General features: G+C 28.7%; 1 protein-coding gene across 1 annotated transcript in view; it reads left to right on the forward strand.

The window, feature by feature from the left end:
* The window catches only part of S6KL (S6 Kinase Like), a 111,117-nt gene extending 92,427 nt beyond the window's left edge, over positions 1-18,690 (forward strand). The window contains exons 8-9 of the mRNA XM_065506801.1: positions 18,153-18,467; positions 18,533-18,690. Of these exons, the coding sequence (XP_065362873.1) occupies positions 18,153-18,467; positions 18,533-18,637 (420 nt within the window). The 3' untranslated portion in view covers positions 18,638-18,690. The remainder of the gene's footprint in view (positions 1-18,152; positions 18,468-18,532) is intronic.
* The last annotated feature ends 1,517 nt before the right edge of the window (positions 18,691-20,207 follow it).

The following is a 20,207-nucleotide window of genomic DNA, read 5'->3' on the forward strand; positions in this document are numbered from 1 at the left end:
CCCAAAGAAATTATTAAAATTGAAATGGCAGCAATAAATAAAACGAAGAACTTTAAATACAAACAACTGACATGGTTGCAAAAACAAAACCATACACCCCATCATCATCATCATCTAGCTGCAGAAAGAAGAAAAAGCCAATGTACCGGTAATTGTGTGTGTTTGAGCTTAATTTATCTTAACAATCAGTTTTTAAACATTCACGATCATGTAAATAACACGTTGGAAAATCAACTTACAACCAACAAAAAAAAACTAAAAAAGAACACTAGTAGTTACAGATTTTGTTTTACAAAATAATATGTATGAAAGGGAAGACAGACTAGAAAAAAGAAAACGCGTAAATGTAAATTTCAATTAATGTGAAGCCAACAATGGTGCGCTGGTGGAAATAAACCCAGCAACAGCAAACAACCATTCCAAACATGGTTGATGTTGACCAGGAACGAACGACAATTTGAACAGTCAGTTGTTGAGTGAACTCAACAGAAGCCCTTTTTTTATTATTGCGGGAAAATAAGCGAAACTCTGCAATTGTTGGCAAAAAAAACTTAACTTTAATTACTAATTGCTATCATAGACTATTACAAGAACTAAACAACAACAACAACAAAATAAAACTCTTGATCTAGTAGGAGAAAAAAACCTAAATGATTTCCCTTTTTAATAAACCAAACAACTAGCCAACCAACCAACCAACCGTCCACAAAAACATTGATTCCAAGCCAAACAACAGAACATTATTTAACTATTTACTCGTTCGTACGCCCGGCAGAGAGGTAAAACCCAACCATAATATGGCTTTGACTTTGGCTAAAAAGTTGTAATGCCATGACAATGACCTCTTTTTCCGTGCTTAGGATCTTCAAGGCCAATAACGAAGAATTATATTTGCCATATCTGTGGAGTGCTTGTTGGCTGGATGGCTGTTTGGTTTTGATGGCAGCATAAAAGGGAAAAAGAAGCTCGCTCACATCACTACAAGAAAACTGAGATTTTTCTGGTTTCATAAACTTCATCAACATCAACAACGCCAAGTGAAACCAAACCAAACCAAAACGTCAACTACCACCGCACGCAGTCTTCTTCAGTGCAGTTGGTGTGTTGCACTTTTATCCCCCCCCAACACCAACACCATTAACCATCATGTCTTCTTAAACCAAATTACCTTTATTGGCTCTTAGATGACTGCTGCTTAGTTTAGTTTATGATTCAGTTTGGCTTCGTTTACTTTGGTTGGTTTTGCTTACTTGATGGGCTTGTTTGGTGGCTCTCAACCAACATAAAAGACTTGCGCTGCGCTCAACATGTATGTGCCCATACTATTCCTGCTTATTGACCAAAGTCATCGTCATCACCATCATTATCTGTTTTTTTTGTTCGGTTCCTCAGTCATTCCATTGCCATACACTGCACATTATTCTAAAATGCACTCACTACCATTATCCCCAAAAAGGGGTAAGACTTTAAAATTTATTGTGCTTACAACACAAATATTTATTGTAACCACAACACAACAAAGAACCAAAAGGCCTAACTAGCAAAATGCGTACGTACATCATGAAATGAAGAACATTAAAGAAATAAGGAAAAAAAATTAAACATAAACTGAAACCAAAACCAAAAGAAGGCAAATGCTTATGTTTCAATAAAACAATTGTTGCTTCATCATTATCAAGATGCTACCCGTAAATGTGGTCAGCACCAGTAGGAAAATTAGATTTAAGAAACTCATTTTATTTCGACTCCAAAAAAAAAAATAAACATATACGGACATCACTACGTGATAAAAGACCAAACGATTTGGGGCCTCGGTGTCATTTTTGCAAAAAAGTGATCATTTTCTCAGGCCCATATCGTGAAAGCAGTTCGAAATTTAGATTTACTTTCTGAGGCAAAGTTGTAAATCTTATCATAGAGAACAAAAATTGTGAACATATAAAATCAAAAAAACTTCATCTTCAAGATTAAAATTGCAATTTAATTTTTTTTTACCTATTTTCCACTGTTCAGGTCTAAAATTCAAAGAAACAATCAACTACAAAAATGTACCTAAGGTGTCAATAAACAACTTTCTAGAACATATGAACTTCCTAGGAATGATTCTTAACACCGTTTAGGTAGGTCAATAAGTTAATAAGAAAAAACTAATAAATTATTATAAACTAAAGCATACTATTAGGCAGCTTAAAAATAAATTATTTCTATTTTTTGCGATTATGATCTTGAAGATGAAGGTTTTTTGATTTTATATGTTCACAATTTTTATTCTCTATGACAAGGGCTACAACTTTGCCTCAGGGAGTAAATCAAAATACCGAACTGTTTACAAGATATGAGCCTGAGAAAATGAACACTTTTTTTTCAAAAAGTCTCGTCTATTTTAATGGTAAAACATAATATGTATTTTAAATAAGAGAATTAATGTTAAAATCAATTTGAAAATCAAATACTTATGTTTTTTTTTGAAGATATAACTTTAAGAATATCGTAAATCATCAGACAAAGTGATCGAGTAAAAACTATAAGCGTTTCCGAACAGAATTGTTGTATGAGAGAACCTGTGCATATTTTTGTTGTAATTTAATAGTAAAGTATATGGATTTATGTATATATCCCCGGTCAATAAATTCAAAATGTTATTAATGGAATATAGTATACTTAAAATGTTCTATTTCCTACTGGGCTATTTCCCTACAACTTTTTAAAACGAACAAAACGATTTCGAATGTTATGTCTTACTTATGTGTCCTTTTTTGATGTTTTATAACAACAATGTTGTATTTTTGTTCTTGTATGACTGGTTAAATCTATTTTAAACGTTCAAATGGTTTTTACTAACTTGGATAAAATTACACACAAAATAACAGAGTCAAATAAATAACTTTAGAAGAACAAATAACAAGCTTTATAAACAGAATAGTTTATAACATGACCTTTGATTCAGTACTTTTAGAACTTATGGAAGTGTTTATCCTCCAGATACATAAGTATAAAAAAAGCTATATAATTTTTAAGTTTTTTTTTTTTTCATTTGTAACTAAAAACTAAATTATTACTTATATTTTCTAAGCATATCAGTTTCAAGCAAACAATCCAAAGAAGTAAAAGTAGTACAACTTGCGAACTATGTACAACTTTAGCAGTTTATTACAAATGATTTTCTCTAATTTTTTTTTGTTAATAATTTGTTGAAATTTCTTTTATTTTAATCAATTAATTAAATTTGAATTTTATTTCTAAATTATAATTCATAAAACTTAATAAAATTTCCTATAATCATTTAAATTATTAGACTTGAACTGTTTTTATAATAGTTTTTTTTGTTTGTTATTATTTCGTAACCGAAAATTCCAAAACAAAATGTTTGAAATATTCTAAAAGTTCAAAATAAAAAAACAGTTTGTTAAAACTTTAGAAGCTAAAAACAATGAAAAAATAAGATAAATTTAATTGCAAAATCATCTTCATTATCATTAAGATGCAACAATCATAAATCACTGGGAAAAAAACAAAACAAAAATCACAGCTACAGATACAGAACAGCCACTCAAACAAAGTTTAACCATTTTGATCGTGAAAAACACTGTACAAACAAATTCCCTTCCTCTACTGCACTGTACTAGTAAAAAAAAACAAAATGTTAAAATCGAAATATTATCATTTATCTCAATAGACCTGTGCTAATGGCTGGCTAAACGCCATCAATAATTACTAATGATTTGCATGATTTTGTTTTAAGATTTGTGATGGATGAATAATGTTTGGTAGCTAAATTAAACATTAATCTAATTGCCAGTCCCTACGTCAGTCTATCTGTCTGTCTGTCAGTTAAGTTTAATGTTTTTCAACTATTAACTAAAGGCGTTTTAAGTTGTTAGTACGAGTATTATGTTCAATAGCCTTCATAAATTCAAATTATTATTATTTTTTATTTATTATCTTTTATGGTTTTTCGTATTTGCATATTATGATTATTTATTTTGGATTTACAACAGACATATTTTATATCAATGGAATGGAAATTGTGTGACATTTTCTGTTTTTCTTTCAACTTATTTAGACACATCTCCAATTATCAGAAATAAATTGTACAAGATCTCTTGTAAACATATGTAGATGATGGTTCCATAATGATTTCACAACTATTTCCGAACGAGATCCTTGACCATTGAATATTGCTGATAATGACAGTAGCGGAGCAGAATATGCCTTTCAGGCTGTTACTGTCTAAATTACTTGTTCAATGTCGATAAAAAAGTTTTATTTAATCTTCAATATAAAATAAGTTTTTAGCAGTTGACTAATGAGGGCTTACCATCTCCTGAGGGGTAAAAAAGAACGAAAATAAACGATTTTACAACCTTTTATTAAATTATACTTAGGACATTGCACTGCGATACACCAACAGTAATCTGCCATCCTATGTTCTTCCCAGCGACCTTGGTATCTGCGAGTATCTTCCATCACTTTTAAATCTTGATGGAACGTTCTGCTTACTCTTCGCTATATGATCCTAGATATTCTGGAAACTTGTGTAAATGTTTGTGCAGATTTTTAAAGCTTATTAAATCCTTTATTATTAATTCCTTATAATTTCCGTCCTTCCGATTTCCAAAGAAAATTTTTCACGACGGCAACAAACGTTTTTCAAGACGCTGCTTCTAAATCATTCATTGAATGTCTGAAATCATTGTTTTTAAGTAGTATTTCTATTCTTTTTTTTTTTTTTTTTTTAAAAAAGTAATATTTCTACTCCTTTTTTAAAAAAGTAGTATTTCCACTAATTTTTTTTAAAAAAAGTAGTATTTCTACTCCTGTTTTTAAAAAATTAGTATTTCTACTCCTTTTTTTAAAAAAAGTAGTATTTCTACTCCTTTTTCAGAAATGTAGTATGCCTTTTTTTAAAGTAGTATTTCTACTCCTTTTCTAAAAAGTAGTATTTCTACTTCTTTTTTTTTAAAAAGTAGTATTTCTACTCCTTTTTTAGAAAAAAGTAGTATTTCTACTCCTTTTTTAGAAAAATGTAGTATTTCTACTCCTTTTTTAAAAAAGTAGTATTTCTATTCCTTTTTTTAAAAAAAAGTAGTGTTTCTACTCCTTTTTTAGAAAAAAGTAGTATTTCTACTCCTCTTTTAAAAAGTATCATTTCTACTCCTTTTTTTTAAAAAAAAGTAGTATTTCTTCTCCTTCTTTTTTTGAAAAAAGTAGTATTATTACTCCTCTTTTAAAAAGTAGTATTTCTACTCCTTTTTTTAAAAAAAATTTGTATTTCTACTCCTGTTTTTAAAAAATTAGTATTTCTACTCCTTTTTTAGAAAAGTAGTATTTCTACTCCTTTTTTTAAAAAAATAGTATTTCTACTCCTTTTTTAAAAAGTAGTATTTCTACTCCTTTTTTTAAAAAAGTAGTATTTCTACTCCTTTTTTAAAAAAAATAGTATTTCTACTCCTTTTTTTAGAAAAGTAGTATTTCTACTCCTTTTTTAGAAAAGTAGTGTTTCTACTCCTTTTTTTAAAAAGTAGTATTTCTACTCCTTTTTAAAAAAAAGTAGTATTTCTAATCATTTTTTACTAATTTTTTTAAAAAAGTAGTGTTTCTACTCCTTTTTCAGAAAAGTAGTATTTCTACTCCTTTTTTTAAAAAAGTAGTATTTCTACTCCTTTTTTTTGAAAAGTAGTATTTCTACTCCTTTTTTAAAAAGTAGTATTTCTACTCCTTTTTCAGAAAAGTAGTATTTCTACTCCTTTTTTTAAAAAAGTAGTATTTCTACTCCTCTTTTTATAAAAAAGTAGTATTTCTATCCTTTTTTAGAAAAAAGTAGTATTTCTACTCCTTTTTTAAAAAGTAGTATTTCTACTCCTTTTTTACTAATTTTTTTAAAAAAGTAGTATTTCTACTCCTTTTTTAAAAAAGTAGTATTTCTACACCTTTTTTTTAAAAGTAGAATTTCTACTCCTTTTTTTAAAAAGTAGTATTTCTACTCCTTTTTTAAAAAGTAGTATTTCTACTCCTTTTTTAAAAAGTAGTATTTCTACTCCTTTTTTAAAAAGTAGTATTTCTACTCCTTTTTTAGAAAAGTAGTATTTCTACTCCTTTTTTAGAAAAGTAGTATTTCTACTCCTTTTTTAGAAAAGTAGTATTTCTACACCTTTTTTTTAAAAGTAGTATTTCTACTCCTTTTTTTTTAAAGTAGTATTTCTACTCCTTTTTTGAAAAAAAGTAGTATTTCTACTCCTTTGTTTAAAAAAGTAGTATTTCTACTCCTTTTTTTAAAAAGTAGTATTTCTGCTCCTTTTTTAAAAAAAAGTAGTATTTCTACTCCTTTTTTTTAAAAAAGTAGTATTTCTACTCCTTTTTTTAAAAAGTAGTATTTCTACACATTTTTTTTAAAAAGTAGAAATTCTACTCCTTTTTTTAAAAAAGTAGTATTTTTACTATTTTTTTTTAAAAAAAAAGTATAGATAGATTACCCTTCAAGGATCAAATGGCTACTGTGACTATAGTTGTTTATATTTTTCCTAAAAATATGCAAACGTTCTGTTCGGACATGCTATGAGATGATAAATTTTGAAGACCCTAGCTTTTTTATTTTTGGAAATATTGATATTTGACCGCTTGTTCATATAAGGGAAACCACTGTACAGCGTGTCCTACTACGCTAAAAATTATTTATTAATAAAGGGGTTTTATAATAAACATTTGTATACGTTGTATTATACAACAAAGTTCCAAAAAGAGTGATCAGTTATACTTTCAAATTTCAAAAAATCCATTTTAATTTTTTTAGAAGACTACAATTACATTTAAATAAAATTTCTTGGATATGGATACAAAAAAAGTACTAAAATCAAAAAGTTCCACACACCTACCTGTTCACTTATTTTTTTGCATAAATGTAGTTTAAGTTCGCCTTTTAGTGCTAGGTTTATTAGTGCCGGAGATACCCGGTTTTACCCATTTTTACCCCCTTAAAATTCCAATATCCAAAAGTCCCATCTTAGTGGACCTACACATCGTATGGGGTACCTACATAATTTCAAGACATAAAAATTTTCAAAAGTTCATATTTGGGAAAAATGTTTGTGTTGGATAATATGGTAATCGGCTTTACGAATGTACCGAATGGACGTATATAGTATTATAGGTATCTAAAACCGTCTTCAGAAAATTTCCTTTTGGAGCTAATCGCTAACGGACAAAGGTAAAAACATTTTTTGCGTTTTATATATATAGATAGATATATGTATAGTTGTTTTGGGCATTGCTGTTTGTCTTTAACTTGGTCGTTGTTTTGAGTAGTTTGGATCGTTGGACCATTTTTTAACTAAAAATATTGATTTTATTTAATTTCTTAATGGTTTTACTGCGATGGCATGTATTTGCTGCCTTAGTAATGAAACCATTTTATTTGAAAGCAATCTTTAAAGGAAAAATTTAAGTTTATTGAGCCCATTGAAAAAAACATATTGACCCCACTTAACATTTAGCTTAAAAAGATATTTAGACATTCTTTGATATTGTTTGGTTACAATTCCTCAACTATCTGCAATGAGAAACTATTGTATAAAACTACATACGAGTACATATATGTTTACTTTTGTATAAAGTTTAGATAATGTTTATTTATGGATCTGTATTCAAAACTGTAAAAAATTGCTACAAAATACTATGTAATTTATGGAATTAATTATATATTATACATGGAATATTGGCTATGTAACTGTACTAAATATTGCATCATTATAAATTCACCCCATACTCTGATATCCCTAGAATTCAGTGTTCCCTCTTTACATTTAACTAAATAACTAAATAAATACGTAATTAAATCTATCACTCTACTTTCTTTAGGCATTTCCTTAGCAAATAATGAACGTCATTTTTTAAATCGTTGTTTTACAAATAAAATATATTTTCAATTATCATTCCTCTAATTACGCAAATTAAAAGATTTTTTCAAAAAAAAGATATACTGAATATAAAAACTACTGCTACTTAAAAAATTATTGCTGCTACTATTAACATTCAATTTCTACTACAATAATTAATGATATAAATGAATCATATTTAAATAACAAGTGAACAACTTATAAATTATTTATAAGTTAAAAAAGTACAAAAACTTGCGAACAATTGTTTAATGAAAAAAATATAAAAAATAAACTGTAATCATTTTATAGAGGCGCTAATGCATGCAAATTGAGTTGAATTATCTTTGTAGACAATAAATAAAAACAGTAAAGAAAATAAAAATTAGATTTTGGTAGAAACTACCAAAATTCTCAAAATTTCATTAAAATTATTCTTGAGAAAAAAATATAATTCCTTGGAAGTTTATAAAATAATCAACAGAATTTGACAAAATAACTGCTTCCGAAAAAGAAGCTGACGCACAAAGTCAATAAGCATTTTTACTGGAATTCAAGATGAAAGCAAGTGTAATTCAAGCCTTGAATTATAGTCAAGCAATTTAATAACAGTTGTGTTACACTTTATTTCATTAGCATTATCCTGTAAAAAGGAAACATAAATTCAAACCATATGTTATTTGTTTGAAAAATATTAAAAATTTTCAAATATTTTTCAAGTTTAAAGCATTCAAGTCAAATTCCAACAAAATGTTCAAGGGCTTGAATTTGTGGGGCTTTGGCGTTTATTGGAAAGTTATATGCATTTGCATTTAAAATTTTTAAAAAGGCGATTATTCCCTAGGTTTTGTGAAAAAAGTACTTTTTTTCTTATCTAAAAAAATTTCTAATCACTGATTCTGCAATCAAATGATTGTGCCAGCTGATTGATCGTGTATGAGCTTGTGGTGTGATTGTACCAGCGGCTGGTGCTTTATCAAAAATAGTTTGATATTTTTTGATTGAACCAGCATGATTGAATCGTGTGTTGTAAAATTAGATCATAAAATTTAAATCGTCAAGACATAAACATCAAAAAATAAATATGAATGCCAAAGAAAAAAATATTTTGGGGAGAATTTATCGAAGTTTATAAAACAATGCCTTGCCTATGAATTAAAAAACCAATGCTACAATAAAATGGTAGAACAATAGAAAGAGGTGGGCCAAGAGCAAGAATGGTAAAAAAATCAACGTTTTTCGAATACTGCAGAAACAGATGATGTTTTGGAGTCTTCGTTGTGGTATTACGATAAACTCCATTTTTGGAAGATCAGGAATTTTCCAGAGAAGAAAAATGTACCATCTTCTTTTAGAAGTTTAGTGTGTCCTAGTTCTCCTTTGTTTTCTAACCATTTCTTCATGCAAACACGTTTTTTTTTTGATAATTTTTCGTTTTTGTTTATCATTATTCATTACAAACTTTTCCACACAATTTTTGGTAAAAAAAATTATTTTGTACCAGCATGCTGGGGTAATATGTGCTTCAAGCTTAATTGCACAATCACTTCATTGCTCAATAATGATGGTGTTGTGTATGGGCCCTATTAGGAACTTATTTTTTGAAAATCTAACTTTACATTAAATATTTTCAATAAAAACAAATTTGAAAATTGTGGGACCAAGTCCATCCAATATACACCTATTTTTTATGTAAAATTAAACTTTAGGGCAATAATTCTCAAATCGCATAGTCGATATCAAAATATAGTAATCCATTTTAGATGGCCAAAGGTTTCTTAATTATTTTGTAAAGCGTTCCGATAACCCAAAAAACTAAAAAATCGTATTTTTGGGATTTTCAAAATATTTTTTGTTGGAATTGCTGGATTCCTGAGTACAAATTTCAAAATTTGTTTTTATTTTTAATTTTTTAATAGAAAAATCTATATAATTGTAAAATTTCATTAAAAAATATTCATAAATAAAAATTTAATTTCAAATTTAAAAAGTTTATCTTTGAAAAAACTAATAAAAAGCATTTTTTGTTATATTTTTCAAAAAAGTATTCCATGAATTTTTTAATTGTCAAAAGTTATATATATTTTTGAAAAATAGACAAAATCACCTTTCTATTGATATATAATATAACATGGCTACCTTAGTCGCAAAAAACTTTAAAAAATTCGAAATAAATTTAGAAATACATTTTTTTAAGCTGCCTAAAAGTATGCTTTAGTTTATAATAATTTAATTGCATAAAACACTTAATTCATTTAGATTTTTCTTACTAACTTATATTGACCTACCTAAACGGTGTTAATAATCATTCTTAGGAAGTTCATATATTCTAGAAAGTTGTTTATTGAGATCTTAAGTACATTTTTGTAGTTGATTGTTTCCTTGAATTTTGAACGGTTTGCTACCTATGGACCTGAACAGGGGCAAAAAGGTAAAAAAAAAATATTTTTTTTTTAAATTCTTATTGTCGATTTTGATCTTGAAGATGAAGCTTCTGTGATTTTATATGTTCACAATTTTCTCTGTTCTTTATGACAAGGGCTACAACATTGCCTCAGAGTGTAAATCAAAATTCGAACTGTTTGAAAGATATGAACCTGAGAAAATTATCACTTTTTTGCTAAAATGACACCAAGGGCCCAAATCGTTGGGGGCCCATAAAAAGTGCATGACTTTGGGAAAAACTGGGAGACACGGGTCTTTTTTTTTTTGGTTATATTTCCATGACTCAAGAAATTACACACATTGTTATGCTTATTACCAGGGACACCAAAATATGCAAATGCCTGTTTTTCTGGTGAGTCTAATGAGCACATGGATAAGATATTTACACGTTTCAGAACTATTTAAGAATTTTGGCATCGATTTGTTAGTGCATATTTTTGCATATTTTACCCTTAAATGCATATGTTTGCATATATTTGTTTTAAGAGCATATTTATGTCATATTTTTGCGTTTTTAGAGTATATTTTACTGTTTAATAGCATATTTTGACTTTATCAAAAACAAATTTTGTCTTACTTATTTTTCGCTGTTCTGTCACAGGTGTTTGAAATTCAAAATTGAAAAATAGATGGCTTTTTTTAATATAAAATAAGCATTATTTTAATAATAGCGCCACCATTTTAGTTCTAATTCAAACTTAACCGTTCTAAGTGTTAAAGAAATATTGTCTTTTAAATTTGCTCATTTTATGTTACTTTACCTTTTTATTTATTTTATGTTACTTTACTTTACCTTTTTAGAAATGAATTGTATTGATTTTTTTTAAATAAAAGTATATTTTTTGGTTAAAAATTATGTAAAAGTTTGTTTTTTTAAGAGCATATTTTTTAAATTTTAAGAGCATATTTTAAAGTTTTTACTGCATATTTAAAGCGCTTAAAACGCTTTTTTAGTGCATATTTCCGGTTTCCCTGCTTATTACTGTAGTTATTGGGGGAACAAGTGTTGAGCAACATTTACTACAATCTATTAAAGAAATTTGTTTATGCCAGAGACGGACCTACTCAGCTTACTCAAATTTTAGAGCAATAAACTAGGCTTGAATTAATTAAATCAGGATGAGAATTTAACAATTGCATAAAAGCATTATATTGAGCAACATCATTTGTCTAAATAGAATTTATTGAAATTGTATGTATTTTTAAACATTTTAATTGCTTTAATAGCTCAAGCTCTTATAATTGTGCTGCTTCTATAAATCTACTTTAGTTATTTGTAAATAATACAATTAAAAAATATCCAACTACTATTTTTTTTTTGATCGTGATTCACTCACAAAATTATATCGAAACAAATATCTCGCAATGCACTTATTATGCAGCTCACTAATTTGATGATGATTGTTGATGTCAAAAATTGTTTTGAAAAAAAAAAAAATAAAAAAATACTCATGACATTTCAGTAATAAGGAGTGAGATCGAAAAATTCTTAACATACATATATGTTTATAAAAAAGAAACCACTAAACTTACAGCTTTAATTTTTTTTTTATTTGATTGAAATTATTATTACAATTTACAAAAAAAATTATTTTTATAGTTTTAATCACTAGTGATGAAATTTTGAACCTTTTTCGGAAACCCTTCCATTAACGTTTTTATAGTGCTTTCTGTCACTTTGCTCGAACATGTAGTCCATCTCCGTTTAAAATCTACCACACTTTTGGACACCTTTTTTGTACTCTTCAATTCTCTTTTAACAAGAGCCCAATATCTCTCCACTGGCCTTAGCTCCGGGCAGTTTGGAGGATTTGCCTCTCTTGGTACAAATACCACATTATTGTTCTTGTACCACTCAAGGGCTTGTTTGCCATAGTGACAGGATGCCAAGTCAGGCCAAAAATAAGTGGACACATTATGAAGTCTTATGAATGGAAGCAGCCTTTTTTGTAAACATTCCTTGATGTAAATTTCGGTATTTATAGAGCCCGTTGTAACAAATGAGTGGCTTCTTTTGCCGCAACTGCATATTGCTTGCCATACCAAGAACTTTCTGGGAAATTTTGTCTGCTTTTGGGTCCTAAACTTTTCTTCAACATTCCCTCGAGCATCAGCAACATAAAATTTTTGACCTGGAAGTTGCGAAAAATCTGCCAGAACATACGTTTCGTCATCCATTATGCAGCAAGAATATTTTTTTATAAAACTTGACTTCAATTTCCGTGCTCTGTTTTTGGCCTCTAAATTTTTAGTAGCGTTCCTGTCAGGAACTTTTTGAGCCTTGTATGTTTTTAAACCTGCATTAGCTTTAACTTTTCGTACCAAATAGTCCGAGCACTGAGCTAACCGGGCTGCTTTCCTACCGGATGTGTTGGGAGCTCTTTTGAAAATGCGTTCTATTTTTTTGGCTTTAGAAACATCATGTGGACCATTCCTTCTACCTGAACCAGGTTTTCTATCAACTGACAAGTTCTCCCGGTACTGTTTAATAACATTGGAAACAGTTTGACGGCAGACCTTTGTATGCTTGGCCAACTTTTTGTAAGACCAAGTTGGGTTTTGTTGAAAATATTTAATAATTTCAGTACGCACTTTTTTCTGGTCACTCATTTTAATCAGATTAACAAAAAAATTAATATAATTGACATTACACATAATAACTGACATGTTTTTCAAAGGTAACTTGATCAAAAAAAAATTCAAATAATACTTGGGTTAAAAAATGTAATGAAAAACGTGTGTTAAGAATTTTTCGATCTCACTCCTTAATAAGAATTTTAATTCACATTGTGGTTTGTTGGGTTGGATTTGCATAATTTTTTTTGTATTGTTGTTGTGTTTTTTTGTTTGTTTGTTGCAGTTTTATTGTAGTATTGTTGTCTATTTTGTTGCCTGCAATTAAACACTATTCAAAGTCATCATCATCATCATTGTTGCAACTACAACAAAGTGCATAATAAAAAATAAAAAACTACTTGAATTACAGTGGAGTTTAAATAAAAATAACATAAGGTTTAAAAGCAGGGTGGTGTGTTATAAAATGTGAAATTTAAGCATAGACAGTATAAAGGAAATAAACTAGATTCCATTAATTTGTATGTATTTCAAATACTCTCTACACTTATGATCACCACTGTAAATCATAGTGTTTATACAAATGTTGCATGTTTGCTAAACAGCCAAACAGAGAGTTGAACAAAAATCAAACAAAACCAAGTCAAAAAAAAAGAAGCATATTTTTGCAAAATGTCTGTCTTACAGTCTGAAGAAATTACGACCTAGACCTTAACAACTCGTAGATTTGTTTGTTTCATGGGTTTTAACTTCATTTATTGCTTTTTATCAGAGAGTTGCGTGTAAATGTGCTCCTGCGCATTGTTCGCAAATATACAAACATCCAAACATACGTAAGTATGTATGTTTTGGTGTTGTTTTGTGCATTTTATGGATTTTTCGGATGAGGACATTAGCTGGGGCTTAATTGTGCTTCAGACACGCCAAAGTCGTTGTCAAGTGTTTTGTTTATTATAAAATAAGGCTAATATATTCTTAATGTCGCTGTTTCAAAATCAACAAACAACAAAAAAGTGGAAAATAATGGCTTAAAAAATTATATACAATAAATAATCTCAAGAAGTTTTAAGCGTATGTATGTATAGTGTTATAGAAAATAAATTTCCGGTTAATTTGAAAATCGTTTATGCTGTTGTGGTGATGATGGTGATGATGGTGATATTGTCGATGAAATCAAATTAAATAACAATTAAATTTAAAGCGTTTGTTTTATGACTTTAATAGAAAACGAATTTATTTGGCTATAAACTTTAGTTTGATATTTTAAATCTAGCTTTTAAAGTTTATTGGTTTGTGTACGTTTTGTCAGTTTAATAAATTAATGTTTTGAATTATTGAACTGAGTTCGAAACAATTAATATTTTGATTTCTAAAATACAATAGAAATGTCATTAAATTAGGGCTGCGCTTCCGTTATGGCTTCATTATTCGATCTAGGAAACAAATGTTAGCCAGATCTGAAAAATACTGATACTAATACCAGAAGCTCAGTTTTTTTGAAAGCTTAAATGGAGTGCAATCATGATGATATAGATGAGATTTATTTTCATGATTCTTTACAAGGCTACATAAAGTATGTGTACGTACAAAATGACTTGTTTTTATATCCTACACCACCATAGTGAGGAGGGTCTATTGGGTTAGTGCTGTTAGTGATATTGTTCCAACATCCACTTTAAAGTATACCAATCCGATCAGGATCACAGATCTGAGTCGATTATGCGATGTGCGTCCCTGTAATCAAACTACAGTTCGCAATATTAAAATCTAATGCCCCAAGGACGAATCCTATTGAATTTATATACATTTTTTATACCCTTGATGGTGATGGGTGGTATATTGATTTTGTCATTCACATCAAAATATTCATCGCAGAACCACAAAAGTATACATATTCTGGGTCCTCATAAGATTCTAAGACGATCTTGCTATGCACGTCCGTCTGTCTGTCTGCCTGTCTGTTGAAAACACGAAAGAGCCAAAATTCTCTGTTGATAAAGTTTGTTTGGTATTGAAAATGGGAAATATCGGTGCATGATTTCAATTAGCCCCCATACAAATGTCGCTTCGGAATACTGTTTGAGCAGTCATAAATATGTTGATTATGCGGCAATTATGATAAAAGTTTGAACAAATTGGTTCTTAGTACTCTGAAATTATTGTAAAGTATGGCGAAAATCGTAAAATATTTGTCCCTAGTGCCCAAACAAGGTCTCCCTCTGAAAATGACTTTAACATTCATAATTGTCTTATAATAATTAATATCGTGATGAAATTGGACATAAACAACCAAAATCATTCTACTAACTTTTGTAAGGATCGGTTCAAGGCGGCTCAATAAGTTCGTGACTTTTTTTTTAATTTCCCGCCTCTTAACTGAAAGGGCAACACTGCTCCTGTCAACTGGCATCTGTCAGTTGAACCAGCTGCGTCATTTTGTTTGTGTTTGACAGCTATTAATAGCAGACTACCGTAACTTGAGGAAAAGATAGAAAAAAGTGAATTTCGTCTGCTCTATATTTTACGAAAAAAAACCATCACTAATACCAAGGCTAAGCTTGATTATTACTAAGGGAACTCTCTATCATCAATTTCAATGGTAAACAAGTAAGAGAGCTATATTCGGCTGTGCCGAATCTTATATACCCTTCACCAAATTATACTTAAATTTTTTTTTTTTAAATATTTTTATTTAACAAAATCAACATTTTTTTTTAATGTTTTAAAATTTTTTTAAAATTCTTTTTTTCCAAATTGTTTTTTTTTAAAAAAAGTTTTTTTAAATTTCTTTAATTAATTTTTTTGAAAAAAGAATTTATGACAAAAAAAAATTTTTTTGATGAAAAAAAAATTCGGGTTAAAAAATATTTTTTTCCGATTTTGACCCATTGTATGTCCAACTTACTATGGTTTTATATACGTCGTTGCAAAGGTCTTTGAAATATCTATCATTAGATATCCATATTGTCTATATTAATGACTTAGTAATCCAGATATAGGTCAAAAATCGAGGTTGTCCTAGTTTTTTCCTTATATCTCAGCCATTTGTGGACCGATTTTCTCGATTTTAAATAGCGACCGAGTCGGAAGAATTTCGGAGATATTGATGTATGAATCGTGTATGTAAGTTATTTGGGGGCTTCGGAAATTTGATTTCAACACACAGACGGACATGGCTATATCGATTCCGCTATCTATAACGATCCAGAATATATATACTTTATGGGGTCGCAAATGAAAAATGTGGAAATTACAAACGGAATGACAAACTTATATATACCCTTGCCACTCATGGTGAAGGGTATAAAAAGTGGTTTAGTGAATTTCGTTGCGGCCGTACAAGCACGAAATATACCGTACGTTCTGGACATCCAGTTGAGTTCGCTGCACCCGAAATAATTGAAAAAATTCATGATGAATCCATCGATCGGAGGCCACAACGAAATTCAATAAACCACTTTTTTATATCCTTCATTCACCATGAGTGGCAATATACATAAGTTTGTCATTCCAATGTATATGAAAAAACCGGGACAACCTCGATTTTTGGACTATCTATATCTGGATTACTAAGTCATTAATATAGACAATATGGATATCTAATGATATTTGTAACGATGTATATATGGATATAGTAAGTTGGACTATAAGTTTTCCGTACTCTATGGACTCCAATAAGTACTATATGAGAACCCCTAAATATTAGAAGTCTTTATTTTCTGAGTTAGTTCATCTGCACAAGAAAAATATATTTTACTAGTTGACCGCCCCGTCTTCGCCCGGTAGCATTTACTAATGTTAGTTCTTCAAGTTTCTCCAACCCACAAAAACCTGCCTGTTGTTATTTATTTGCAAATAAAATATATAAATTTGGACTGCATACTTTAGGGAGATATTTTTATTATAGTTGACTGTACTCAACAAAAAAATTTCCGAGTTTTACCCGGAATTTTTGAATTTAATTTTTACAAACCATTTAATACTGAAAATTTCGAATTGAATAAAAAAAATCAGCCAAATCGCTCCAGCCGTTCTCACGTGATGACATTACATTTTTATATATATAGAGATAGATAGATATAGAAGATGGATTATTTTTGTACATTTAACAATTAATTAATGAATTACGTTATATTTTATGGTAACTTTTTAAAGTATTATAGAAAATTATTTTAAAATTTGTGGGATAATTGAATTTGTATATTAAATTTTACTTTATTCATGATCAATTCCTTAAATATTTTTTAAAATAAAAATAATTTATTACTAATTATGAATGAAATGAAAACCAAAAGACAACCCTAATAATTGGATAATTAAAAATCTCAATGTTTTCATTTGTAGAATTAGTCGTATAATTTCGTTATTGATTTTATAATTAAAACAGTTTGAATTCCAACATGTTTGATATTTTTAACTTTACGTCTGCTAACAATTATAACTACGATCATAGTTATAGAAAAGAGGAAGCTTCACATGTGATCATTATAAAATAACTATTAATTAAAGAAGAAGAAGAAAAAAATTATATGCTAATTTGTAGTTTAAAGCTTTGATGGTACACTTGATTATATACTAGAAGTTAAAAGGCATCATCATCTTATCAAGATGCTAACATAACAACACAAATATAAAAAATGATATAAAAAAATAATAAAAATATTATTACAACCAAACAGCGTTGAAAAAAGGACTAAAGAACAAAATCTTTTAACAAGATCTTCATTTTACAATCATTTTCATTTATGAGGTATTTTATTTTTAAAATTTTTCATTTTTCTTTTCTCTTTTTTAACTTTTTCCACTCCATTTCGAAGTAAACAGGGAACGAGCGATCGTATGTACGTACGATCGTACATGAAGTCTTTAAAGTTGTTTTGCCATTTATAATGGCAATTAATAATTTTAAACATGATTGCCAGTCTACTCACATATGAAGTTTTCTAAAGACCAGCACACATAGGTTATATAAGTCCAACCACAAGATGATGGTGATAGTGTGTTCTGTGTTTGTTCTTAAAATATTGCTTATAAAAATAGATTTTCTTCTTTAGTTTAGACACTAACAATTCTGGTTGAAGTTATAAATAGTAAATGATCGTTAAAGCAAAAAAAAAGAAAGAAAGAAAAAGAAATATCAAAGAATAAAATATAAAAAGGAAGTTTAAGTTTATGTTTAAGAGATTTTTAATAGCAGGTGCAATAAACACTAATGCACTGAGAAAAATTATTAATTGTTTGCTATTATTTTTATATTTCTAGAGTCCTGATATTAGACAATTTATTACCATAAATTTACCCGAACATTTACAACAACCCAAAGATCAGTTGGATAATGCAGGGCATTTTAATTTAAACAGCAGCAAAGATGTATTAAATGCTGAAAACTGTACAACCAAATTACATGATTTGGCCGATTTTTTACCTGAAGAAGTGGACAGTTTGTGCCATGAGGCTAAGGATGTTTTAAAACGTCTTTTGGAATTTGATGCCCAGAAACGTATACGCTCGGTTAGAGCTTTACAAAGAATCGCCATGTATAAGGATTTTAAAATTGAGGCTCATCACTGTTTAAAGGTAATTTATATTGAATTTAATTTAGTTGGTTTTTAAGGTTTTCATGTTTTTGTTTTTAATTTCAGCTCCGTCCTTTAGATATTATAACTGCCGACAATATTTTTATTAAACAAAGACATGCATCTATGGAAAATTCTTCTAATGCTGTGAAAGCATTTATGAATTTTTAATATTTATTTAACAACGAATAATAGAAAATAAGTTTTTTAAGAAGAATTCTAGGTGCCTAAATAGATTTTACAAATACACCTCCGTCCTATTTTTTATTAATATCATAAACAACCCAACCAATTAACCTTAAAAAATCCTTTACATAAAATACTGCCGTCTAAAGACAGCTTTAAGAAATAAAACTGAAAACTTCACTTTTTATTACAATTTGGAGTATATATTAATAATGTTGCCTTGATAAATTTTAATAATAAGTAGTGGTACATATATATTTTAATAACTCAAATCCGTCCTTTAGATATTTACAGATTAATATAATAGTACATTAAAAACCAAAGTATAACAAGTAGTCCGACTCATTATTTTTCAATACTAGCCAAATAAGCATTTTTACTAGAATTCAAGTTGTAAGCAAGTACAATTAAAGCCTTGAATTATAGTCAATCAATTGAATTACAGTTGTATTACACTTTATTTCAATAGCATTTTCCAGTAAAAAGGAAAATGCTTCACAAATATAAAATTTTTCAAATATTTTTCAAGTTTAAATCATAATTACATTTGCATTCAAGTCAAATTCCAACAAAATATTCAAGTGCTTGAATTTTTGAGGCTTTGGTGCTTATTGGGAGCTGACTAGTAACTATTAACTAATGTTAGTTCTTCAAGTTTTTCCAAAAAATTTAACTTATTAAGAAAAATGAGAAGTGAAAAGAGGCAATATATTAAAAACTTAAAATTTCCGAGTTTCGGAATTTTTTTTCTTTACAAATCATCTCCTGAAAATTTCGAATCGAATTAAAAAAAAATCAGCCAAATCGCTCTAGCCGTTCTCACGTGATGCCATTACATACATGGACCATTTAATTTTTACTTTCACATATAATGGAACCGTGTGAATTCAACATTTTTGTGAGAGATGTAAACAAATCAAAAGTCTCGAAATATTAACTAAAAATTATCGATTAAATAAAGTTCAAAATGTTATTTAATCGATAATTTTTTTTCAACACATTAAGCCCTTATTCATTTCAAAAATAGGTCAATGTCCTGGATCAATGTCATCCATATTTTCAAACGCAAAAATAAACAGATCATGGTGCGGTAACGATTTCTATTAACCGAAACACGAGCTCCGGCTTATTTTTTTAAGAAATAAAGTCCGATGATGCCACCGGCGCACAGTGGTATGACCCTTAGTCCGATTTGAATGAAATTTCACATGCGCAAAGAGGTAGTGTAGTCGACGGTGCATTTTTCTGGATGTAATGGAGTCGTAGGGTATGTTGTGCTTTGGTCTCAATTAGAGTATCCAAAACCGAAACCCGGTCAACCGGTTTTTTCATCTTTGTAAACTCGACCGGTTTCGGTTTTCTTAAACATTTCGGTTTTTTGAAAAACCGGTTTTTGTAAGACGGTTAACCGGTTTTATGAAACATATTTTCAATAGCTCATTTAAACATATTTTTATGATACCATTTTTTAAAATATTGATTAGTTTTATAGAAAATTGTTGCATTTGACAATATTTCGTGAAATATATAAAATTATTGCCTTAAGAATTCAAAA

This window comes from Calliphora vicina, chromosome 4 (genome assembly GCF_958450345.1).
Source record: "Calliphora vicina chromosome 4, idCalVici1.1, whole genome shotgun sequence".
Classification (NCBI taxonomy): Eukaryota; Metazoa; Arthropoda; class Insecta; order Diptera; family Calliphoridae; genus Calliphora; species Calliphora vicina.